Source organism: Lissotriton vulgaris, unplaced genomic scaffold, assembly GCF_964263255.1.
Source record: "Lissotriton vulgaris unplaced genomic scaffold, aLisVul1.2 SCAFFOLD_637, whole genome shotgun sequence".
In the NCBI taxonomy this organism is placed as follows: domain Eukaryota; kingdom Metazoa; phylum Chordata; class Amphibia; order Caudata; family Salamandridae; genus Lissotriton; species Lissotriton vulgaris.
Genome location: NW_028245984.1, coordinates 941219 through 964342, shown reverse-complemented (window position 1 = coordinate 964342; position 23124 = coordinate 941219). Strand labels below are relative to the sequence as shown.

Genomic DNA, 23124 nt, shown 5'->3' with positions numbered 1-23124 from the left:
TGTGCATTTTATGTGTTAGGCTTGTGTTCTTGATTTCTTGCGTGCTTAATAGAGTTTAGAGTAAGGATAGAATGATGGTAATGGATTTAAAAGAGGTAGTAGTAAGTTGTTTTTGTCAGTAGTAGTAGTTTGTGCCTGTTAGTTGGTTGACATAGCTAAAAATAAAAGGAACATTAGAATGAAGCACTTCTGTACCCATGGACAAGTCTTTATACATTGGGGATACCCGAGACACAAACTGAGATTCTTACATCATGATTACACCAGTTTTAGTTTTCTCAAAAAGGGCACAAAGACCTCCTTAGTGCCAATCCATTCCATATCAATAGATAATAATTTTCCTAGTCACTATTTTAATTTTTTACTTAGTTACGTAATCTATACTTACAGAATTACCTTGCCACCTTCTTTATGGTCCCTTAATCCATCACCTCCCACCATCTTCCAACCAAACTTCAAATTTCATGATCTCACACCCCTTCCCACCCATTTTTGAACTTTTTGACTCTCAGATTAGCAGATAAGTGTGACCATCAACCCCATTGCACCTCATAAAGCGTTCGTAGGGGTTATCTAATAGAAGATGTGGGTTTAGTGTTTGGGCTATGCCAGTGCTTAATTTGTAAAAAAGAAATGAGTGCTGGGGCCCTTGACAAGCGGGCAGCGCAGTTTGCACCACACATTGCCACTGTACTACACAATTACTAACCATCATAGTGCTACAAGTGTGACATTTCAGACTGTTCAAGGCTGCCAAAGTTTTAAGAATGGCTTGGGTGGCAGGTATTAGTTGTTTTGAATGTATATTGAATTAGCAAACAAATGCTTTTCCGCTCATCTTTAAATTACACAAACAGCGCCTCCATTCGGCAGCTGTCGTAAGTGCAGGTTCCGGCAATTAACTGCTGGTGCCGAGCACCGTAAACCACAGGCTCAAATTAATCACTGGGCTATGCACTTCGCCTGCCAGCTCTGCTATGACCTATTCGCATATTAAAATCAATTGTAAAAAACATAGATGGCTAAATATTTCCCTTAATTTTTATAATGTATCTCCTCATCATGTTGTTTTCCTGCCCTTTCTTGGTCTCTGTTCCAGGGAGTGGCTATACTTTTCACACTTGCCTATCTTTCATCGTTTTATTCCTAAAGTTAATATTTTTAATTTTCATATGCTCATTTTGGGTGGGAATAGCTAAACCTCTTAGCTAGGTTCTCAGCCACCGTCAAGATATTCAGTAGCCCTAAAAAAAGAAAGACATTTTAAAGGTGGCATTCTTACTTTGGTTTTTGGAACTAGATTAGTTCCAACCTAGTAACTGCCAATTTCCTCTATCCTGAAAGGCCTTCGGGAAACCATTCTTTCATAAGATTGCTCAAAACTCTTTAATTCCACTATTAATCAATCTCCCCTCAGAAACCTCCACAAAATGCAAAATTGAGGTTTCTGAAACAGTTTTCTAGTTTGTCTATCTGATTCTGGAGCATTTTACATGAATATTCCTGGTATTAAGTGCTGACAATGCTGTTCCAGAATTTCCATCCTTTCTTCTACAGCATGGATCCCACTGGAAAGTCTCAATTTTGTTCCTCAAGCCAAGCCACTATGCTTTGATCTCCAAGACGTTTTTTTGGCATTTGCTGCGTATGATTAATCCAGTGGAGATCTAGAAGGATGTGGCGGATGAGGTCCTCCATTGTGTCGGCAACGACCACTTTTCTTTGGCCCAAGCAATAGTTGACTTCTGATGTGGTTGCTCTTCACACTCTTCTTTAACATCTGATATCAAAGAGACCAATACCTTAATATCTGTATTTTATGTCATGGTAATAACTTGCTACTGATCCAGAGTTAGACTACATATGAGGATGACTCCTATTGAGAGTTGTTAATTTCAGGCTTTGGTCCTTTCTATTGGTGCATCTTTGTTTCGGGTATGCAGAGAGTACGAATTTGCTTAAAAACAATGCTGGTTATCTCAGGGTAGCTCACGCCTCGGCAATGATTATCTAACACCAGTTTTGCCTTGTAGATTGCTGAAGCACTCTTTGATTCAACAACGCCTTTGGGTACCAATCTCCATCGATCTTTGTTGCTAAAGTTGCAGTGTTGTTCTGATCAAGTTGAGAAAGTGGAACATTTCTGAGATGTATCTTCTTGACCTTTCAGTCTGTAGAGATCAGCACCTTAACACCTCTTTTGCTGCATCTTTTCTTGTTTTTTTTTAAATTAGTTCCATACTTCACATGTCTACAGAAGACCAGTTGGAGTCTGACCCAAAGTTTTATCGTTTGTAGATGGTCTTGTACTATCTTTCCGGTGCCCATCATTCTGTGTTAATTCAATCCCGTTCTCCCGAGCCGAGATGGGTATGATTGGTAGAGGGGCAGTAAAGCCTGTCCCAAATTCTTTGGACTTCTGATTATACAATGGGAAAACTGAATAGGGACCAGATACCCTATTTTTGTATATCTAGCATGATTTGAAAAGTCAGTGTAGAGGGGCTTAAGATGTGGACTTACTTTACTCTCCAGAGATGGCCTTGACCATTTTTCTATTCACTCTGCTGGGACATTGAGGTGAAGTTTCTTCTCCCTCTTCTCCTGTTTCTTTTTCTCGAGGACTCAAGCGTTTTTCCCCTTGCGGCATGGGTTCGTATCCATCTTTTCCCCAGCTGATCATGCTAACATCCTTCTCACGCACTTACTGTCTATTGTAATTATCACTTTTTGATGAAATTGTTATACTTTTATAGAAACAGCCACACAACATTGTCTTTAGACTCTATCTCTTTTTTGTTGTCTGTCGATATTAGCGTTCCTCTTTTTATGCAGAGTCTTCTAGTTCTTTTCTACAAATGTGTAATATAGGTTTCCTACTTCTCTAAAGGTGGGCCTGTCCTGACTTTGCTCTTAAAAACCTCGAGTTTCAACAGACTGACCATCATCTTCACCAGGGGAAGACGGGAAGCTACAGCTCAAAGTCCCGTTTGCTCCACATCCAGCACCCTTGAGCACAAGATGTTTCACTCGCCTGGCTCTGCCTTTTCCATGGGAGACATCAGCTTCCCTTGATCCTGCCTCCTTAATTGGACTGGACTGATCTCTCCTTGACCCCTTTGATACTTCCTCCAACAATGTGCCCATCTATGGGACAAGCAGCTCGAGTGTTGAATGTAGATCCGAGAGGGTTGGAGGCATCGACAACGGTAAGATGGTTGATCAGTCCAAAATTCCTACAGCTTTTTTCTAGCGTCCACAAATTCTCCTTTGCCTCTTCCTGTTCAGAGAAGCAGTTGTATCTTCTTCATGGAGTGTGCTGAATTATCATCACAAGCCACCTCGGGCTCAGGCAGCGCCCCATCCCGATTTGTTCCTCCGATGTCCTCTTCTTGCCCATGTCCTGAGATACCTGCCGCACCCTGTCCAAGGCTTTTCTGTGTAGTGTTGATTCTAGACTGCAGTGGCAGCAATCAAAAACATACACTGGAGCATTCCCCAGGCTAATTACCACTGGCAGAAAATCAATTCATGCTTTTTTTGTTTTTCTCAGTTCCATGCACATGATACCCTGGACGTGTATCACATTTTCCAGTTTCTTAGAAATGACAACTGTGTGCAGCTCAGGGCATGCTGATTCCAATCTACATGATCACAACTGTGCTTGCACATTTGTTCAGTCAATTAGAGATGGGAATAGTGTGTGCTTAGCAGCATGTTGGTTCAGTTGTATAGAGTGGGTTTGATAACTGTGGCTACTGTAGTATGTCACTCATGATGATTTCCTCTTATTTGTTTGTTTTTAATGCTGTAAGTTTGTACCTTTTTTAAGGTGTGTGTATATATAATTAAAGACATTTGCCTTCTTGGTCTTATTCTATTCTTGTTCTTCTGAGTTCTATCTTATTGTAGGGGCAGTTGCAAGTGAGGCATGTGTTGTCTAGTGGAAGAATGGAGGAGTGTTACACCCTGTGTATGGTTATTTTTGTGTGTGTTGAAACTCGAACTGGACTTGTGTCTTTTTGCGTGTTCCATATGTATCATGTAGTACATTCTTGGGCCTCAGCTGAGCCCCACAGTAGCATTATGTAGGATCTTCCATAGCGCTATGAAAGATCAACCTTGGACCGAAACCCAACATATGGCCATGTGGGGTCTACCATTATACATTCTGGACTTCTGTTATGTCCACCTGTCTACCTGTGGAATAACTCAGTGACTTACCAGCAAGCCTACAGTTGTTCTTCCTTGTGCAGCAACCAATCATTTCAGTATGGTGATCCACCATTTATTTATACAAAAAAATCCTTTCTCCACCCTTTTATAATATAAACTTGGCAGTGTCTCTAAACAGAACACGGTGATGTTACTCTTACCTTAACTGTGACCCTGAGCATAACACTTACTGTAACCCTGAACCGTATCTACCTTACACCATCACCCTTAATTATCTGTTATATTATTTCTTGCCCAATCTCCTATTACAATCTTTAAATCCTTTATGTGAATGTTTCTGGTTTTAACTCCTCTTCATACAAAAATTTTGACCCCCGACATTCCCCTTCACTCTCACCTCCAGCCTCCCCCAAAGAAATCACGAACACTCCATGACTACCTGGGAAGCAATCACAGTGGAAGAAACAAGCCAAGATCAAGAGGACCATCAACTCTGGGGCATCGACGGACTCCTGCCCCCGCCACATTTACAACATGGGTACCTCCCCAAACAGCGAAGTACTCACCTGCATCTTGAACATCTCTATCATAACCACAACATTCCCAGATGCTTGGAAACACAGGATGATCAATGCAGTTCACCTATCTCCCTTCTGCCAAACCCAGCCAAGCTCATGGAGAAAGCCATTAACCAGCAACTCGCCCACTATTTCGACGCACACCAACTACAAGACGCCACATAATCAGGTTTAGGTTCAGTCCAGCACCGAGACTGCCCTCATCACAACAGCAGACATCAGGATTATCCTCCACTGAGGAGAAATAGCTGCCATCATACTCCTTGACTTCTCAGCTGACTTCAATACAGTCTCTCACTTTATCTTGATCAAAAGATTACACAAAACAGGCATTCAAGGACCACCTTCAAATGAATCTGTTCCTTCCTCACAGGAAGGGCCCAGAAAGTCGTCATGCCACCCTATACATCAGAAGACAATAACCTCATCTGCAGAGTCCACCTGGGATCATCTCTCAGTACGACCTTATTCAACATCTACTTGACCTCACTGGCAGACCTCATCAGATCACACAACATCAACATATTTTCCTTTGCAGACAGTACCCAACGGATACTCTTTGTCGGGCAAGTTTCCCATGAAAAAAAACAACTTCGCCACCTGCATGACGACGGTAGCCGCCTGGATAAGATCCGGCGTCCTCAAGCTCAGCTCAGATAAAACTGAAGTGGAGATCTTCAGAAGAAAAACCTCTGCTTTGTACACTACCTGGTGGCCGGCAGACCTCAGCTCCACACCTATCCCCACCACCCATGTCAGACACATAGGAATCACGAGCTCAACATGACAACCCAAATAAATGTGGTGACTTATTCCTGCTCCCACATCCTGAGGATGTTGCGAACATTTTTCAAGTGTCTACCAAAGCACACTAGGAAAACTGTTGCACAGGCCCTGATAACCAGCAGACTTGATTACGGCAAAACACTCTATGCCAGTATCACCAAGCAGCTTCTCAACAGGCTTCCAACCATCCAAAACGCTGTGGCAAGATTCATCGTAAACCTACCACGGCTCATTCACATCACCCACACTTCAAGGAACTTCACTGACCCCCCTTACACAAGAACAGGCATCTGTGAGTCTCCTGGGTACCCTCGCGAGTGATAAGCATGAAACAAATAGACATAACAAAATATAACATCCTAAAAATTTATGTTTTTAAATGTGTTTTTTGTTGTTGTTGCAACCAAACATTTTTTTTCTGTTTACCATTTTTATCTTAAGTGAATTTTCTGTAATGCCATAATTTCTTGGAGATATACCTATTTTACAAGGTGAATGTGGTGTTCCATTATCCTATGTCATCTGGAACCTTCCCCATGTCACTCAGTAGAGTGTTAGGATGTTAGAATGTTTTCTCTTGAATGTCACTGTTACTGCTAGACTGATGAAGAAGACATCCTTTTCCTCCTGTGGTTGTTAAGCTGTTCTTCTCTTGAATAAACCCACTTGAACCTACTCATTGTGTAGTGTCAATTACTACACAATTATTGGCGACGTTGGGAGCAGTGGAGTTTGGAAGACAGCGTTCACTTGTCTATCTGCATTCCTGTTTTATGCAAAATTGGATTTTGCCTACTGGAAAGGACTTTCGATCTGCTTGTGTGCTGAGGGAATGGACTTTTGGTGCAGCTCATCTTAATCGAGTCCGTGAGTCACCTCATTGGTTTTTGTCTCTTTGCGCATTCGTTTGTGTTCAGCTTTCTACCGCATCCATCGAGCGGTTTCCCTGTCTCGAGCGCATTCACCAAGCAGTTACCCTTTCTCACCGCATTCATCGAGCGGTTTTCTACGAGCGTGTTTTGTGCACTTTTCTCTGTTTATTTTGATGTACTGTTCCTGTTTACGTTTTAAGTGACAATACTTTGAAACAAAACATTTCAAGAACTCACCTCGAGATTCCTCTCGAGCTTCAACGAGTCCGTTTCTAGTCCCGCTTTGCATCCTGGGATAACAACATCACGCACGTCATCGCGCACTGCATTCTGGGATAATAACATCGTGCACGTCATCGCGCACCTATTCACGCTCAAGGCGGCCATCTTAATGTAGTATGAAGCATTTTCTTCGTGTTTCTAGTAACCTTCACAGTCAAATATCGGTTTGAAGCAATCAAACGCTGTTTGGAAGCAATTAAACATCGGTTTAAAGCAAATTAATTCTATTTTAACATTTCTAAATACCAAACGCTCTGCTGCAATTTTACCTTATGTACATTTATTAAGATTCTTGCAAATTTACCACGGTGATTTGCACACCTTTTTCAAAGGAAAAAACAAACCTACGACCTAAGAATACCCTAGCCTGCCACCACTCGCTTATTGCAGGTAAGACATTCTCGACCTGTTCACAATGCAATCTGACCTCCACCTTGAAACCACCCATCACTGCCCTGAAACTAGGACTTCTTAATTGCCGTTCCCTCCCCAAACATGCCACCGAAATGAACCTCCTAATTCAGAACCAGGAGCTTGACCTTTTGTTCATAACAGAAACATGGCTTTCTGACAATACCGACTCGGATGTTGTCACGGCCCTTCCCACCGGGTATATCTGTCAAGCACTTAATAGACCTAGAGGGAGAGGAGGCGGGATAGCCATAATCCACAGGGAACAATTTACCTGCCGTATGACCAACGCTGGTATTGAGGACTGCGAGAGCGGTCAATTCTCCATCCAAGTCGCCCCAGCCCTTACCCTGGCAGGGCTTCTTATCTACCGCCCACCAGGGGCCCCGGGTAATTTCATCAATGCTGTTGTTGAATCCAGTTCACAACTAGCTTCCTCTGCCCCCAATTTCCTCATACTAGGTGACCTGAATGTCCATTTCTTGGACCCCACGGATCGAGCAGCATCGGACATTAGGAGCGACTTAACATCTCTAGACATCCGTCTAGTGAATAAAGAGCCCACTCATGATAAAGGCCATCTATTGGACCCGATCCTCACCAACATAGCAACTATGACCACTGACCCACCGGTGACCTTACCCTGGACTGACCACTTTTTGGTACCCTTTTCTTGGGAAATCCCCACTTCCACTCATTCGATCCCAAAAATCCAAGTCACCGACCGACAATGGCGCAAACTATCCCCGGAGATTTGGGCCACCTCTCTTGCAGAGTCCACCCCTGCGCTCTCATCTGATCCCAATATAGCTGACAGTCAATTCAGCGACTGGATCACTTCCTCTCTGGATACATTGCTTCCGATAACTACCACTCGGAAACAACCTAAAAGAATACCACCAGCTTTATGGTACACTCCTGAGCTTAAAACTCTACGTCAAGAGTGTAAAAAAACCGAACGCTCCTGGAGGCGCGACAAAACAGCAACCAACAAGAACCTCTACTCTATTTCTCTCCTGAATTATAAAACTGCTATTCATAAAACCAAAAGCATGTTTTTTCAGGAGAGAATAGAGAAAGCAGGCTGCTCCAGTAAGGAAGCATACGCAATCCTTAAAGAGCTGTCTAAACCCCAAGGACAAGGAACGGGACCCACGGCCGATCCTAAATCCGATCTGGAGAAATGCCAGAAACTAGCCAATTTCTTCCACGACAAAATTAGACTAATTCTGGAATCTATCCCCCCCTCCAGCCCTGAGGAAAATATCACTTGTCCACACACCACCACCTGCCTGTCCACGTGGGGCCAGGTCACGGTAGACGAGGTGAGTAATGTGTTCAACTCTATGAAGAGCGGCTCCCCTAGCGACCCTGCTCCCCTCCGTATCCTTAAAGAGGTAGCCCCCACTATCATCCCTTCCCTTACCCACTTGATTAACACCTCACTCCAACAAGGAACCGTACCCTCAAGCTGGAAGAAGGCGGTGGTAAAAGCCCTGCTGAAGAAACCTACGCTGGACCCCGAGAATCTGACTAATTACCGACCTATCTCCCTACTGCCGGGAGTGAGCAAGGTCGTAGAAAAATTGGTCAATAGGAGACTTTCTCAGTTCCTAGAGGCCAATAATAAATTAAAAAGCTCCCAGACAGGTTTCCGACCTGGACAGGGCACGGATATCGCCCTTCTGGCTGCTGTAGAGGAGGCAAGAGCACTATTGGATGGGGGTGGATCAGTGGCAGTGATCCTCCTCGACCTTAGTGCAGCGTTCGATACAGTTGACCACCAACTTCTTATCAAAAGACTGGCTGGGGTGGGAGTGAAAGGTACAGCCCTATCCTGGCTTTCATCCTTCCTGGCCCAACGGTCCTACCAGATCTGGGAAAAGAACGCCCGCTCCTCCGAAATGCCCCTCCAATGTGGTGTGCCTCAGGGCTCCTCCCTGAGTCCCACTTTATTTAATATCTATATGTCCACATTGGAGGAGGTTATCATCCCTTTCGGAGTGAGCGTCGTCAGCTACGCCGACGACACTCAACTAGTGGTGTCTCTGTCCCATCCCAAGCAACAGAAAGCTGATCTGTTCAACTGCCTTACGCAGGTCCATCATTGGATGAACAGATCAGCCCTAAAACTCAACGGGACAAAAACCGAGGTCCTTATACTAGGCCCGGAAGGAGCCTCACTTCCCCTGGACAGCTGGCCAGCTTGTTTGGGTCCACCCCCTGATCCTAAAAAAGAGGTGAAAAGTTTGGGTGTGTGGATCGATTCCGATCTCTCCTTCACCTCACAAGCAAAGAAGGTGGCAGGGACCTGCTTCGGCCTCTTAAAATCTCTGAGGAAAGTTCTGCCCCTTCTCCCCCCTAAATCCCAAAAACTTTTAGTCCAAGGTCTCATTATATCGAGACTGGACTATAGCAATGTGATTTACCTGGGTGCCCCCGAAGCGACCCTCACCAAACTACAGATAATTCAGAACACGGCCGCCCGGATCATCACTAACACCCCGGCCAGATCATCTGCCAAGCCCGCTCTTAAACTCCTCCATTGGCTCCCCATAAGGGAGAGAGTCAAATTCAAAGCCCTATGTCTTGTTCACAAAACGCTGCAGAATCAAGGCCCTCCTGTTCTCAGTAACATTATCACTCCCTATAGGAACTCTAGGTCCCTCCGCTCCAATGCAGAAAACTTCTCCAACATCCCTAGATTCAGGAAAACCCGAGCAGGAGGAAGACGTTTCTCAGTACAAGCCTCCCGCCTTTGGAACTCACTTCCCCGTAATCTACGTCTTGAACCTCAATACCTGCGCTTCAGGAAACTGTTAAAAACCCATCTTTTTCCCTAAATCTGTACTCCCCCTCCCCTCTTTTCTGCTTCAGTTCCCCCCTTCGACCTGGTGAATTCATGGTTCTTTAGCGCTGGGATACCCCCGGGTGACTATCGCGCTTTATAAAAATAAATACTAATAATAATAATAATAATAATAACATAGAGATATTCATTTATTTTGTTATTTACACTGTACTATTTTATGTGTTAATATTAAGCTTTATTTACAGGATGTCAAACATTGCAGCACCACCCCACTTTCTTCAAGTCGCTGGCGATCCTCCAATAGAATGGGATCTTTGGTTTCCCATGTTTATTGCCTACGTGGATGTCTTAGAAAAAGAAGATTGTTCAGCAAAAAGAAAGCTTGCTCTTCTAAGACATTGTCTTGGTGGTGCAGGTATAAAAGAATTTGATAATTTACCACCTTTGGACGATGCAGGTGATATGGATGTTTTCAACAAAGCTTCTAAACAAATGAAAATTCGTTTTGGTAGAAGGATTAATACTGTTATGGAAAGGTTCAAGTTCTACTCTCGCGAACAGAAACAAGATGAAACAATTGAGGATTACGTTGCAGCACTACGTTCTCTTGCTTGTACTTGTTCCTTTGAAACTATATCTTATGAACAAGTTCTCAGGGATCAAATAATGATGAAAACAAAAAGCAAAAAGATTCAAGAAAGACTTTGGTTGGGTACAGAAACTACTCTTGCTGCAGTAGTGAACATAGCTAAAGGCATTGAACATTCTGAAATATTTGTATCCGAAATTAGAGGTAAAAACCTGAAAACTAATGTTCCTGAGGTTGAAGTAGCTATTGTTAAAACCCATACTGGTCATCCTACTTCAAACACTCTCAATACTAAACCTTCCTTTAGGAAAAAATATGCAAGGAATCCTAACGATAATAAGAGCTTTACTAAAAAAAGTACAATATTTTGTTACAGGTGTGGTAGTGCCAACCATGTCGGCAACTATAAAGGTTGTCCTGCCTGGGATAAGATTTGTATCAAATGTAAAAGGAAAGGACATTTTGGCAATGTGTGCAGATCTAGTCAGAGAATTAATTATATTTCTCCAGAGGAAGAAGAGGTTCTTAATAGTTTAAATTGCATACTTTCTGTTGATGAATGTATTCAAAATAATTTTCCTTCTTGTACAGTTTTTATGGACGACAAACCTATTGAAATATTTGTTGATTCCTGTGCATGGTACACCATTATTGGTAAAAATATTTTCGAACAATTGTGGCATAAAAGGGAACTCTTAAGTCCAGACATATATCCTGGTGGGTACACGGGACGAAAGATTGCATTAGAGGGTTTCTTTTGGGCTAAAATATCTTTTAAGAACTGGGATATCAGTGCAAAAGTTTACGTTGCTACCAAAGGTGTTTCTATCCTTTGTTGGCCTCATCAACGTGCCTTAGGAATCAAATTAGATCCAAATTCTGTCCCTCCAGTTTATGTTGATGAACCCCGGCTTGAAAGGCACATTACTGACTCGTTAGTTAATTTAACATTGAATACTTCTAGCAATACTGATTTCACTAAGAGAGTACTCATGAATTTTCCTGAAATTTTCAATGACAAATTAGGGAAATATATTGGTTTCAAGCACAAAATCGTCTTAAACGACAATGCTGTTCCTGTCAGGCATAGAGTAAGGAATGTCCCTTTAGCCTATAGACCCAAATTAAAAGAAATTCTAGATGATTTGGTGAAGAGAAATATAATAGAACCAATTGAATCTTCTCCTTGGGTTTCGCCCATTGTGATTTCACTTAAGAGTTCAGGCGAACTTCGCCTATGTGCGGATTTGCGCAGCCTTAATAAAGAAATATGGATTGATAAACATCCCTTGCCAAATATCCACGAGTTAATTTCCGCATTATCAGGTGCTACAGTTTTTTCCTCAATTGACTTGGCTAGTGCCTACCACCAAGTAGAATTAGATGAAGACTCAAGGAAATTGACTGCCTTTGTCACCCCAGAAGGCATGTTTCAGTACTTACGCATGCCTTTCGGGTTAGCAAGCGCAGCCTCTGTTTTTCAGCGCCTTATGAAAGAATTATTAACAGACTGCAAGGAGGCCATAGCTTTCCAGGACGATATTTTGATTTTTGGGAAAGATCATACTGAACATGATGAGAATTTATCTTGTGTTTTGGAGAAAGTTCGTTCCAAGGGTCTTACTCTGAAATATAACAAATGCAAATTCAGACAAGACAAGGTTGAGTACCTTGGACATGAAATATCAAGTTATGGAATTAAACCCAAAGTTAATCATGTGAAAAATATTGTCAATGCACCCTCTCCCAATTCAAAGGAACAGTTACTCTCATTCTTAGGATTGACTGAATTCTATGGTAAATTTGTTAAAAATTACTCTGATATTGTGCACCCCTTGAGGATTCTTTTAAAAAAAAATGCAAAATTTGTCTGGGGCAAAGAACAAGAAAATTCCTTTGAAATTTTGAAACACAAGATTGTTGAGGCCCCATTTCTGAAACCTTACTCAGTGGGTAAAGAATGTATCGTTTACGTTGATGCAAGCAATGTAGGTCTTGGGGCTGTACCAATGCAAAAGGATAAATCTGGCGAATTTGTTGTCTCCTATGCTTCTCGAGCCCTACGTGATGCTGAGAATAATTATTCAACTATTGAGAGAGAATTACTTGCTTGTACTTGGGCCTCTCAGCATTTCAGACAATTTTTATGGGGGACAAAATTCTCTTTGAGAACTGATCATAAGCCTCTGATCACCATGTTAGCTGCTGGTGGTGGAAGAGTTCTTACTGCTCGTTTAGCGAGGTTAGCTGCCAAATTACAGGAATACCGTTGTGAGGTCGTATATGTTCCTGGCCGTTTAAATGTTCACGCGGATTGTATGTCACGTTTTCCCGCCAGTGTAGAAGTAGGTGACAGCTTAGATTGTGATGTTGCGTACTCGTTTGCAGATGTCAATATAATTTCAGATCAAGAAAGTCCTGTGATTTTTTCTGAAAAGGATTGGTCAGAAGCTATGGAGAATGACGTTGTTTTGAACCAAGTTAAGCAGTTTTTGATTAGAGGTTGGCCTGAAGAAAGGAAGCTTTCTGGTGAGTTGGGATCATTTTTTAAAGTTAAGGATGATTTAATGTTAAGTCAAGACATCATTCTCAGATCAGATAAAATCATACCCCCCACAAGTTTGAGAGAAAGTATTTGCAAGTTGGCACACGAGGGGCACATGGGGATGTCCACCACCAAAAGAAGGATCAGGGAACACTACTGGTGGCCTGGTATTGATGCCATGGTAGATAGTTGGGTCAGGAACTGTTCTCCTTGTTTGTTGAGTGATAAATCTGTGAAGAGCTTGTCTGTTGACACTACTCCCATTGAGTATGCAAATGGTCCTTGGCGAAGGTTAGCAATTGATATTATTGGTCCTTTCAGCTATCAATCCGGTAGAGAAATGTTTGCATTGGTCTTAATTGACTATTTCTCTAAGTGGCCTGAATTAAAAATTGTTGAGAAAATTTCCTCAGAGCATGTAATTGATTTTCTTGATGAGATATTTGCTAGAGAAGATTTGCCTGAGGAACTTATTTCAGACAATGGTCCTCAGTTCATTAGCAATGAATTTGAGTGTTTTCTCAGAAATTGTGGCATCATTCACAAAAGGACCTCCAATTATTTTCCGCAGGCCAACGGCCAAGTTGAGAGGTTCAACAGAGTCATCAAAGAATCTTGCCAATTGGCCATTAAAAGTGGTTTGAAGTGGAAGAAAGCGCTTCAAGCAACTTTATTAACTTATCGGTTGTCTCCTAATTCAGTCACTGGCCTATCTCCTTTTGAGTTGTTGCGAGGGAGGAAGCCAGGTTCTCGCCTTTTACCCTGGTGGTTAAAAAGCGATACTCCCTACGAGGTAGACTTTAAGGTATTGAGGAATAAAATTGGGAAATACCAGGATAGTATGGCCCAACATTCTACCAAAAAGAAGTATAATACTTGCAGTGTAAAGGTTGGTGATCGAGTTCGTGTAAAAATGGGTGGTTTGTTTCACAAGAATGTCTCTAGATGGTCTGATCCTATCAAAGTAATTGAAATTTTCAGCAAAGCTGTTAGAGTCGAAGGGGGGAAAATATGGAATTTGAGAAGGGTCTCCTTATGCAAACCCTCTGCTACTTCTTCTCAGAAAACTATTCTTCCTAAAAAACTTGTCTCAGACCATATTTCAGACGGTTTCTCTGGTATGCATGAGGTCTACGACAATTTAGGAAAAGTTATTGCTAATAATCTTGATTCTGCGACCAATGATGTTCGACCTGTTCCAGGTGTTACTGTAGACAACCAATCTAATGTAGAGTGTGAAGATATTTCATTAAGACGTAGTGAGCGCGTGAAGTGTGCTCCTTCAAAGTTTAAAGATTATATTAGAACTTGAATTTGTTTTGCATTATCTTGCTTCTGTTTAGGTTTTACTTTTCTTATTTTTTTTTTTGTTGTTTTGTTTTTTTTTTAAAAGGGGGGAGGTGTGTGGTATTCCATTATCCTATGTCATCTGGAACCTTCCCCATGTCACTCAGTAGAGTGTTAGGATGTTAGAATGTTTTCTCTTGAATGTCACTGTTACTGCTAGACTGATGAAGAAGACATCCTTTTCCTCCTGTGGTTGTTAAGCTGTTCTTCTCTTGAATAAACCCACTTGAACCTACTCATTGTGTAGTGTCAATTACTACAGTGAACACATGTTGTAGTTCCACTGAATCCCCAAAAATTCCAAGATACCACAACCTAAAGAAAACTCCAGTAGATTAGTCTTTGCCAGCCAGATATCTCATAAGTCAAAATTGTATGTGTGTTTCCTCCCCATCAGTGTGATACGGTGCACTTACAAATTTGTTTTAGTAAGCGTATAACTGTTTAAAACTAAAGAATGAGGAAGCCTTGGAGGAAGCAGAGAGAGGTGTCAAGGAGATGGAAATAAACTGGTTTGTGGTATGGATTTGTATGATCACAACACTTATCATAGTCTGGAGCCTGCAGCGTCTGATTCAAGAGTGCCATCACGGCATTGGACCTGCTGTTCACAGCTTGGCTGTCTAGCTATCCCTGTACGGATGTCGACATTGGACACTCGATGTTTCTAGGTCCCTGAGATTCGTGTGTGTACTTAGTGTTGTCATTAGATGAGAAAACAATTGCAATGCAAAATCAAATCCTCACAAGAAAGAAACTTGGCAGTATCAATGAGGAAAGGCTCTCGCACATGATGCCTGGTGTACTGAGGTCAAGGCATTTTCCATCTTAGAATCTCTGATGGTTCTGGGTCGTTCAAACCTCATAAAATGTGGCTATATGCCACCAAAAGATCCATTAACTCACAGTAGAGGATGTCATCTCTTTATTGCAGTGAAAGGTACCTTCAGAAGAGGGTGGCTTAGGAACCAGAAAAGGCTTCATTGAATGAGGTCTGGTCTACTCTGGAATATTGACATGTCTGTGTATAATTCATCTGGGATGTTTCAGGTTTCTGAGCTTCTCGGCCGGTTGTGGTGTCTCGCAGAATTTCATGGAATGTTAGTAAGTTTAGGTGAGATCTTAGTAATGTAGCATCTAATGACCTACTGAGATGGGAGGGCTAGTATTGTATTGTATTGTAAATGCATTTATATAGCACCTACTAACACATATGAGGTGTTGAAGTGCTTTTTCGGCGAGTAGCACGCTACTCCGGAACCCATAAAGGATTAGTGGTGAATTAATATAGTGAAATATGAAATTAATTTGAGCGGTGGATATATTAGTCTGTTAGTTGAATTGAGAAGGGTAGTGGAGGGATAGAAGAGGGCAAAGGGTTGCATTTATATAGTGCTTGCTATCCCGATGAGGTGTTGAAGCACTTTTAGGCAAGTAGCACCCTACTTTGGAGCCAAAAAAGATTTAGTGGTGAATTAGTCTACACAAATATGAAATTATTTTGAGCGGTGGACATGTTAGTCTGTTATTTGAATTGAAAAGAATAGTGGAGGGATAGAAGAGGGAAGGATCTAGAAAGTCATTTTTTTAAGTGTCTAACCACACCTTTACCACGTTAACAAAATATGCTGATAATAAACGCTGCATTAAAATCTGGGCTTGGCCCCCAACAGTGCCATACCCCTGGGGTCAGCCTTCTTTGCATCTCGCTATCAGAACCACCCCCACATCAGTAATCTAGCAGGCATTTTGAAAACTGTGGAACCCGAGGGAATGGTTTTTAATCCTGGTCTCTGAATCAGGGGCGGCTCCTCCATTAGGGTGGAGGAGCGTCGCCCCACGTCTTTCTTGCATTGCGAGAAGCAGAAACATAAAATGGTATTTTAAATACCATTTATGTTTCTGCTTCTTCACACTGCAAGAAAGCAGAAGTCAGAGTATGCCTGGTTGGGGGTGGCCGGGAGGGTATGCCTGGTTGGGAGTGGGTGGGTTGGGGAGTAGTGGCTTGCCAATGCTGTGGGCCCTTTATGTTTGGTCGGCCCTCTGGGGCTGACCAAACCAGTCATGCACACTCTGCGTTTTCTCCATGTAGGCTGCTGCATGCAGCCTACATAGAGAAAATGGCTTCCCCATAGGCGCCTGGCTGGGTGCTGTACCCACCAATCACAATGCTGCCATTGCAGCGTTGTGATTGGCTTGGGGAGGGGAGGCAGGCTGCCTGCTTCCTGTTCGTTTCGTTTTTTTTTTTTAATCTTCTCCCCCCCCCCCCCCTCCCCCCAACCCCACCCCCCTGTGCGCACCCCGAGCCCCTCCCGCGAATCATGCCGGCCACGACTGTTCCGAGTAGGACTAAGTTGTGTAATCTTAGACATAAAGTGAAAGCTTCATTTGTTACAACCTGAGTTTTTCTTAGGCTTGCTTTTGAGATATATCAGTTCATGGCTGTTGCATCTCCCTGATTTATGACATTCCCTTCCTTGCTCTATTGTATTTTTATATTACTCAGTATGTGTAACACTTTGTTTATTGTATTGATTACGGTCCCCTGATAACTATTTATTGTTATGCAGTCTAGTGTCTTGGGGCCACGGTTGTGCTTTATAAATCAACATAGATACCCTCTTACTTGGTTTGAAGCCTTATTTCTCATGGAGAATCTGGAAAGTGCAGTTAGAATTAACATGTCTAGGTTGTAGCCAATAACTGTGTGTTCTTTCTCGCAGATGTCGGGGCAGACGCTTCCCAAGACCTGCCGGGACGGTGGGCTTCTGTTGATGCACCAGGAATCAAAACGGTGTCACAGCAGCTTCCCCAGGAAAACATGGACTCTACTGCGGATTCACACACCGATCCAAGGACAAAATCACCTGGGTTGAAGCCAGGGGAGATCTCCTCTGAGATCTACACAAACTGTGTTAACATGCCTTCCAGAACAGTTTTCACCAATGGTCATGTGTCTGACCCGTTCCAATACTTGGAAAATCCGCCTGACAGACTGTCGGAGGACTATCGGTTTCTGAACAGAATGGGGTCACACGCCTCGGACTCTGCATCACAACCCGGCACCAGTACAACTCCAAGACAGCGGGCACTATCTTCATCTCAAAGTGTGTCCAGCATGGGTAAGATATCAGCCTTTCCCTGGACTACATACGTACAATTTCCATGATTATTTCTGATGGTGTTCTACCTAAAAACATTAACTAATGGAGGTTGATGTTTGTTAGCTAAAGAATGTTAGCCATGCATGCAAATCCTCTATCTCTAGATGTCTTTCCTTTTCTTTTCCAATTCTCATTCAAAGCCCAGTGCTGCAAATGTATAGATTTAACATTCATATTGAATCCAGGTGGAAGCTTTAGTTGTGTCGGTGACCATTTAGTTGCTCCAGTCAAGCATTGATGAGTGCCATCTTGTCATTACTGTGCAAGATCTAGGGGCCAATTCACAAAAGCATTCCCGAGTACAAGAAGTAGCACTACCGGGGTACTTTTTAAGGTACTATTACATGCCTTTGTGAATGGTCCTGAAACGCCCAACTTCCTACTAGTAATAGTGCAAAGAGGTCATGATCCTTTCTATTTGTAATAATTGTACATGAATGTTCAGATATGAATCCCATTTTAGATGTTTTGATGTAAGAGTTCGTAAAGGAGTAACACTTTATTTACTCCAAAAGGCCTTTGTGAATAGGCCTTTTAGAGGCTGCCCAAAAACTATAGGGCTCTAATGTAACTAGGGTATGCAGTGCCACTCAGTTTCTAAGTTCTGGTTAGCAGTCAGGGCAGGAAAGGCACTCAATTTTTTTACAAACTTGCAAAGCAGCAGACCTAATGCTACATATCTGCAATGCAGTTGCTGCAGTATGTTTTTAGGATTTTTATTGTCCTTATAGACGGATGTATGACGTTACAACACATGCTTTTACCACGCATGCCTTTACAACGCGGTTTTTACAACGCATGCCTTTACAACGCATAGTGCTTTGGGGCGCTGGATAGTGAATAGTTTAATTTACTATTCAAACTCCAGTCCCCGTGGATAGTATTGAAGGTGTTGGATAGTACATTAAACCTATTCCCTATCTTAGAGCGCCCTCCAACACAATGCGTTGTAATGGTTTGCGTTGTAAAAGTTGCGTCGTAAAGGCACTGCGTGGTAAAAGTTGCGTTGTAAAGGTTGTTTACCCTTATAGACTAATCAATGTGTGTCGCACCTAAGCTGAGTTGGCAGTCTTTACTGCATATTAAGGCACATTTGTGGTGCTAATTTGTATTCTGCTGCAAAGCACAGCATACAGGCCAGGTTATAATGATTGAATGGTTGACTTCCAAGGAACAAGTATTTGCACAGCCAATAGTTCTGTAATCAGTCTTTTGCAAATGCTGTTTCCATGTGCTGCTTGCAAAATTGCTTTTTAGCGCATTTAAGCCAGATCTACTCCTACTGGCTTGGCCAATACTGGGGAGAAAAGGCAAAAAAAAAAACAGAGAACTGTTCTGTTTAGAGCGTAAATGGTGAAGACTTGGATGGGGCAAACAGTGTGGCGATTGCTTGGCTTTGTGTAGATGTAAAATACTACCTCATGCATTCAAATGGGAGCATTTCCCCGAAGGTGGATTAATAGACCTAACACCCAATGGCAGGGAGTGACGGAAATATATACTCTTCTGGGTGAAGCAAAAAAAAATGTGATTCGAGGAATAAGTCTTGCAGAAAGTTCCACTTTCAAGCCGTACTTAATAAACCCAGAGTACAGGTGGCTTTCGTTATAATTTGGACACCGATACTCTTATCCTATTCATCCACCTAAGGCTGGTGTTACGTTAAGACCATTCAAGGCAGACACTGTCCAGCACCTATACAATAAATATATGCAATACATGGCCTAGAAAGCTATTTCTAGAGAAGGGAAGAGATTGCTCAAACAGCAAAATATACTTGCCTGGGACTCCACAAATTCTGATAGAGGAGCCACCCTCCGTGCAGACCCAAAACTCCCACCCAAACTAGTGACTATGTACCTAGCGTAAACCCACTCGAGGTAGCTGGTTTTACTGAACCAGTCAGAAAGCATAGGTGGCTAGTGGACTCTAAGCAAAGACGTAGGGATTTCTGCAAAAAAATACTATATGCTTAAAAACTTATAATAACTAAAATACCAATAAATACATAAAAGAGCTACAGGTTGAAAAATAGGACACACAGGAATTTCAAGCTAAGCAGAAAATGTAACCAGTCGGCCATCCTATGATCTGAAGCGGGCTTGGCTCGTTAGAGCCCTAGGTTGCATGTGATTAAACAGGAAAGCTTGTAAGGTTCTTTCACAGAGAATATGTGAGAGAGTATGCTTACCATCTTCGAAGAATACGTATACTACTAGGAAACTCTCCAAACCTCCTCATTACCCCACCTCCGCTAGAGTAGGTTCCTTGGCATACTGCCCTTCAAGAAGCTGAGCTTTGTATACAAAATGGTAGCCAGGTCCAAGGACTTTAGAAATGGAAGGCAGCCTCTACCTGGACAAACGGATGCTTAGCAAGCGATGCCTTACCTCAGAAAAGTATACATGGAACGTGCAGCAGTGATCATCATTGGCTGTGTGCACTTGTAACGACTTGTGCAGCAGTTTGGCACACCTTTGCCCCCCCTATTCCCAGGCACTAAGCAGCATGCAGTTTTGTATGCAACAACTCAAGATGATTGCTTAGCCGGTGACATTTGAATTAAGGCACTAGCGCTTATCGTTTAGGGTCTTTTTACAAGTTTCCTTGGTGAAGGCTGGACTTACTCTCTGTTCACGGACTCTACCCTTGGCCCCCAGTGGCTCGACTGGGTGCTTTTCCAAACCTGGTTAATCTGTGTCTAGGGTTCCTACACATAGCATACCTCTTTCGTATGAAAGACAGAGCATATTTGCAAACATGAATAGTACAAATAGAATCTCTAGTGCAAAATTAAGCACATCAAAAGCTGTTAGATATTTGTTGCAAAAAGATGGTAGAATCCGTTTAATACAAACCAATTTTATTAAAAAGTGCAATAGCTCGTAATGTTTAGAAACCAGCAGAAATATTCTAACTTTTCTGTAATAACCTAAGGAGTACAAAAAACGCGCAGCCATAAATATCTCCTTTCTGCTAGTCACCAGAAAGAAGAAAGCAAAGACATGTTTTGTTTATCGTTCTTTAAACAGCTGCTTTAATTATGCTCCGTGACATGCCTGGCCTTTTCCCTGCCTGCTGGCTCTGGCAGCAGGCGATGGAACGTCTGAACTCAACTGTAATAAATTATTACAGTTGTGCAGCTGTGTCATTTCTTTATGAAAGCGGCTGGGTGCTTCACGAGCTGCATATTGTGAAGAAATTAGAGACGGGTTATTATACAGGCATTGCAGAATCCCATGTATTACAAAGAGATCAAGAATGAAGAGAAGTGAATATGTGGAAATCTGAGTAAAAGGCAGAAGGAGGCAGTCTTAGATTATGGCTGGTTATTGTACAATCTAGAAATCGGTGCTTAATTTGAACCAGCGGTGGTTGGTGGGTGCCATCGGCACTCATTTTCCCTCACCCGAGATATACTGTGAGCAAAAGAAAGAAAAACACACAAACGGGAAGGAAGGCGAAAGATAAAAATGGGCACACAAGGAGAAAGCAGGAACCAGCAAGAGTAAAGATGAAGGAGCAGCAGTGTCTGGCAGTGGATTGAAGAGCGCTGAGGTGCAGCCTTGGTACTCGCGTGACAGTTTTTAATAGCACCGCTGGAACAGGGCTTTGGGCACCGCTGCCTTGGTTTTTCCCTTGAATTCTTCACCTTGTAAGGTGCAAAAAGCCAACTGCAGTGTCACGAGATGCTTCCCGCGTCGTCCCGCCTAGTCTGTCTTTGACAGTCTTGTTGCTGGGCCACTGGAATTATGTGGCAGTGGAGGACCAATGTATACGGCAGGGTTGACTAAATTATTCGGTAAGAATAGGCAAGTTGTGCTACGTAATGCGGCACGCTCTGGAAAAAGATTTCGCCACATAGTTCCCAGTGGAATACCCAAGTAAAGCAATAAGCAACTAAAAAGTGACCAGTCGATCTTTGTAAAGTGCCTTCTACTGTGCAGCAATACATGTCACTGCAATTTAAGTAACATTTGAACTGTTTGAGCTGAAGCTTTTTTTTATGTGCATATTCTGCAGCAGATGGATTATGTGGCAAAAGCAGCAAAGCCATAATTATGCGGAAAACGCTGGAGCTGCAGAATCACATAATTCCAATAGTCCTTCCTGTCTTGTCATATGTCTACCTGTGGACCGGACCCACGGTACCAGCCATGTATTATACAGCTCAGCAAATAACAAATTGTGCTCTGTGGCCGCTGCTTCACTGATATCTCCATTTCTGACGCCATTCACAAGGTTTGCACTGCAATGCAGAGAGTTACCTGCATGCATAATGCTCAAAGGCACACCACTTGTCTTGGGCCAGGTGTAGGTGAACGCCTTACCTCTCGGGGCCTGGCCCACCGTGGGCCTCCTTGACCCACTAGCTGAGCCCCAACATTCTCCGGCTTAGTTCAGAGTATACCAATACAGTACCGGATTAATCCCTGTCGAGACCCCAAGGCTATCACATTTTCGGACCCCCCCCTCTCCAAATTATCTCCTAATACCCAATGCACCGGATGTTTTTACAATCTGACAGCTAGCTGCCAGAAGATGAGCTTCAAAGAGACAAACTGTTATATAAATCTCATATCTCTGGAATATGTACTTTAAGTTGTTAATGGGTACATTACATTAATACAGTTTTTTCTCTATAGACTCTTTAATGTAAAGTTTTTGATTTTTGTTTTTAGTTGATTCATTAATGATTATCTTTTTGAAACGCTATTTAAGAAAGTTTGATTGTAATTTTCTTTCCAAATAAAATGAATAATTTTTTGATCAGTTGTCACGGGGCTGCCAAAAGGTGTGGGACGCATAGGCCGGAGTCTACTTAGACTATGTGGTAATCCGGAACTTTACCAATAGGTACAGAAAATCTCTGCAGCAGACAGCCATCTCCCCAGTGGAGGTCTGCTATGTCAGTAGTAACAAATATTATTCACAGGATAAGAATCAGCAAGATTAGCAGCCAGCACCCTGCAACACTCCTTAATCATCATTTGTCTGTTGTGTTTGACAACAGGAACTCATTTTATTACTTGATGTGCAACAACTCGAAAAAGTCTGCTTTGTGTGGGGTGCATTGTCTGCTAGCCAATCTGTATTTGCTTCCATGGAAACCTTGGAGGGGGCCGGGACCCTCTGTGTTTGGACCAGCTGGTAGCTGCCATTTCCTTTAGAAGCATGCCCCGGATAAGTGCCTTTTGCTCGATAATTTGCAGTGGGTTTCGGGGCCTGTGCCACCAAGTCCACTTGTACTCTGGTACAACGTCTACACTTGGGTGCCATGTGTTGGATGGCATGCTTTAATGTGCTTCATATGCCAGTAACTTGTTAAAAACTTTTTTTAGATAAATGTCCCTGTTCTTAAGAAGATCCTCTTTAAATTATAGTTGAATGTTTTAAACTGAAGATGGCAGTATTAATGTATATTGCCCGAGTGCCAATATGCACCATTTTACTGTCCAACAAGATTGTGAGCCTTGTTGGGAGAATGTCCTGACTACGAATGGCATGACACATAATACCATATTGGAGAAATCCCTACAACGCATTCCTAAAACAAAACAA

The 23124-nt window shown here is 42.5% G+C and overlaps 1 protein-coding gene across 1 annotated transcript in view; it reads left to right on the top strand.

Moving 5' to 3' along the window:
* LOC147666197 (uncharacterized) overlaps positions 1 to 23124 on the top strand; it is a 47238-nt gene that overhangs the window by 2759 nt on the left and 21355 nt on the right. Inside the window, exon 2 of the mRNA XM_086949223.1 lies at positions 17122 to 17520. Coding sequence (XP_086805349.1) covers positions 17122 to 17520 — 399 coding nt within the window. The remainder of the gene's footprint in view (positions 1 to 17121; positions 17521 to 23124) is intronic.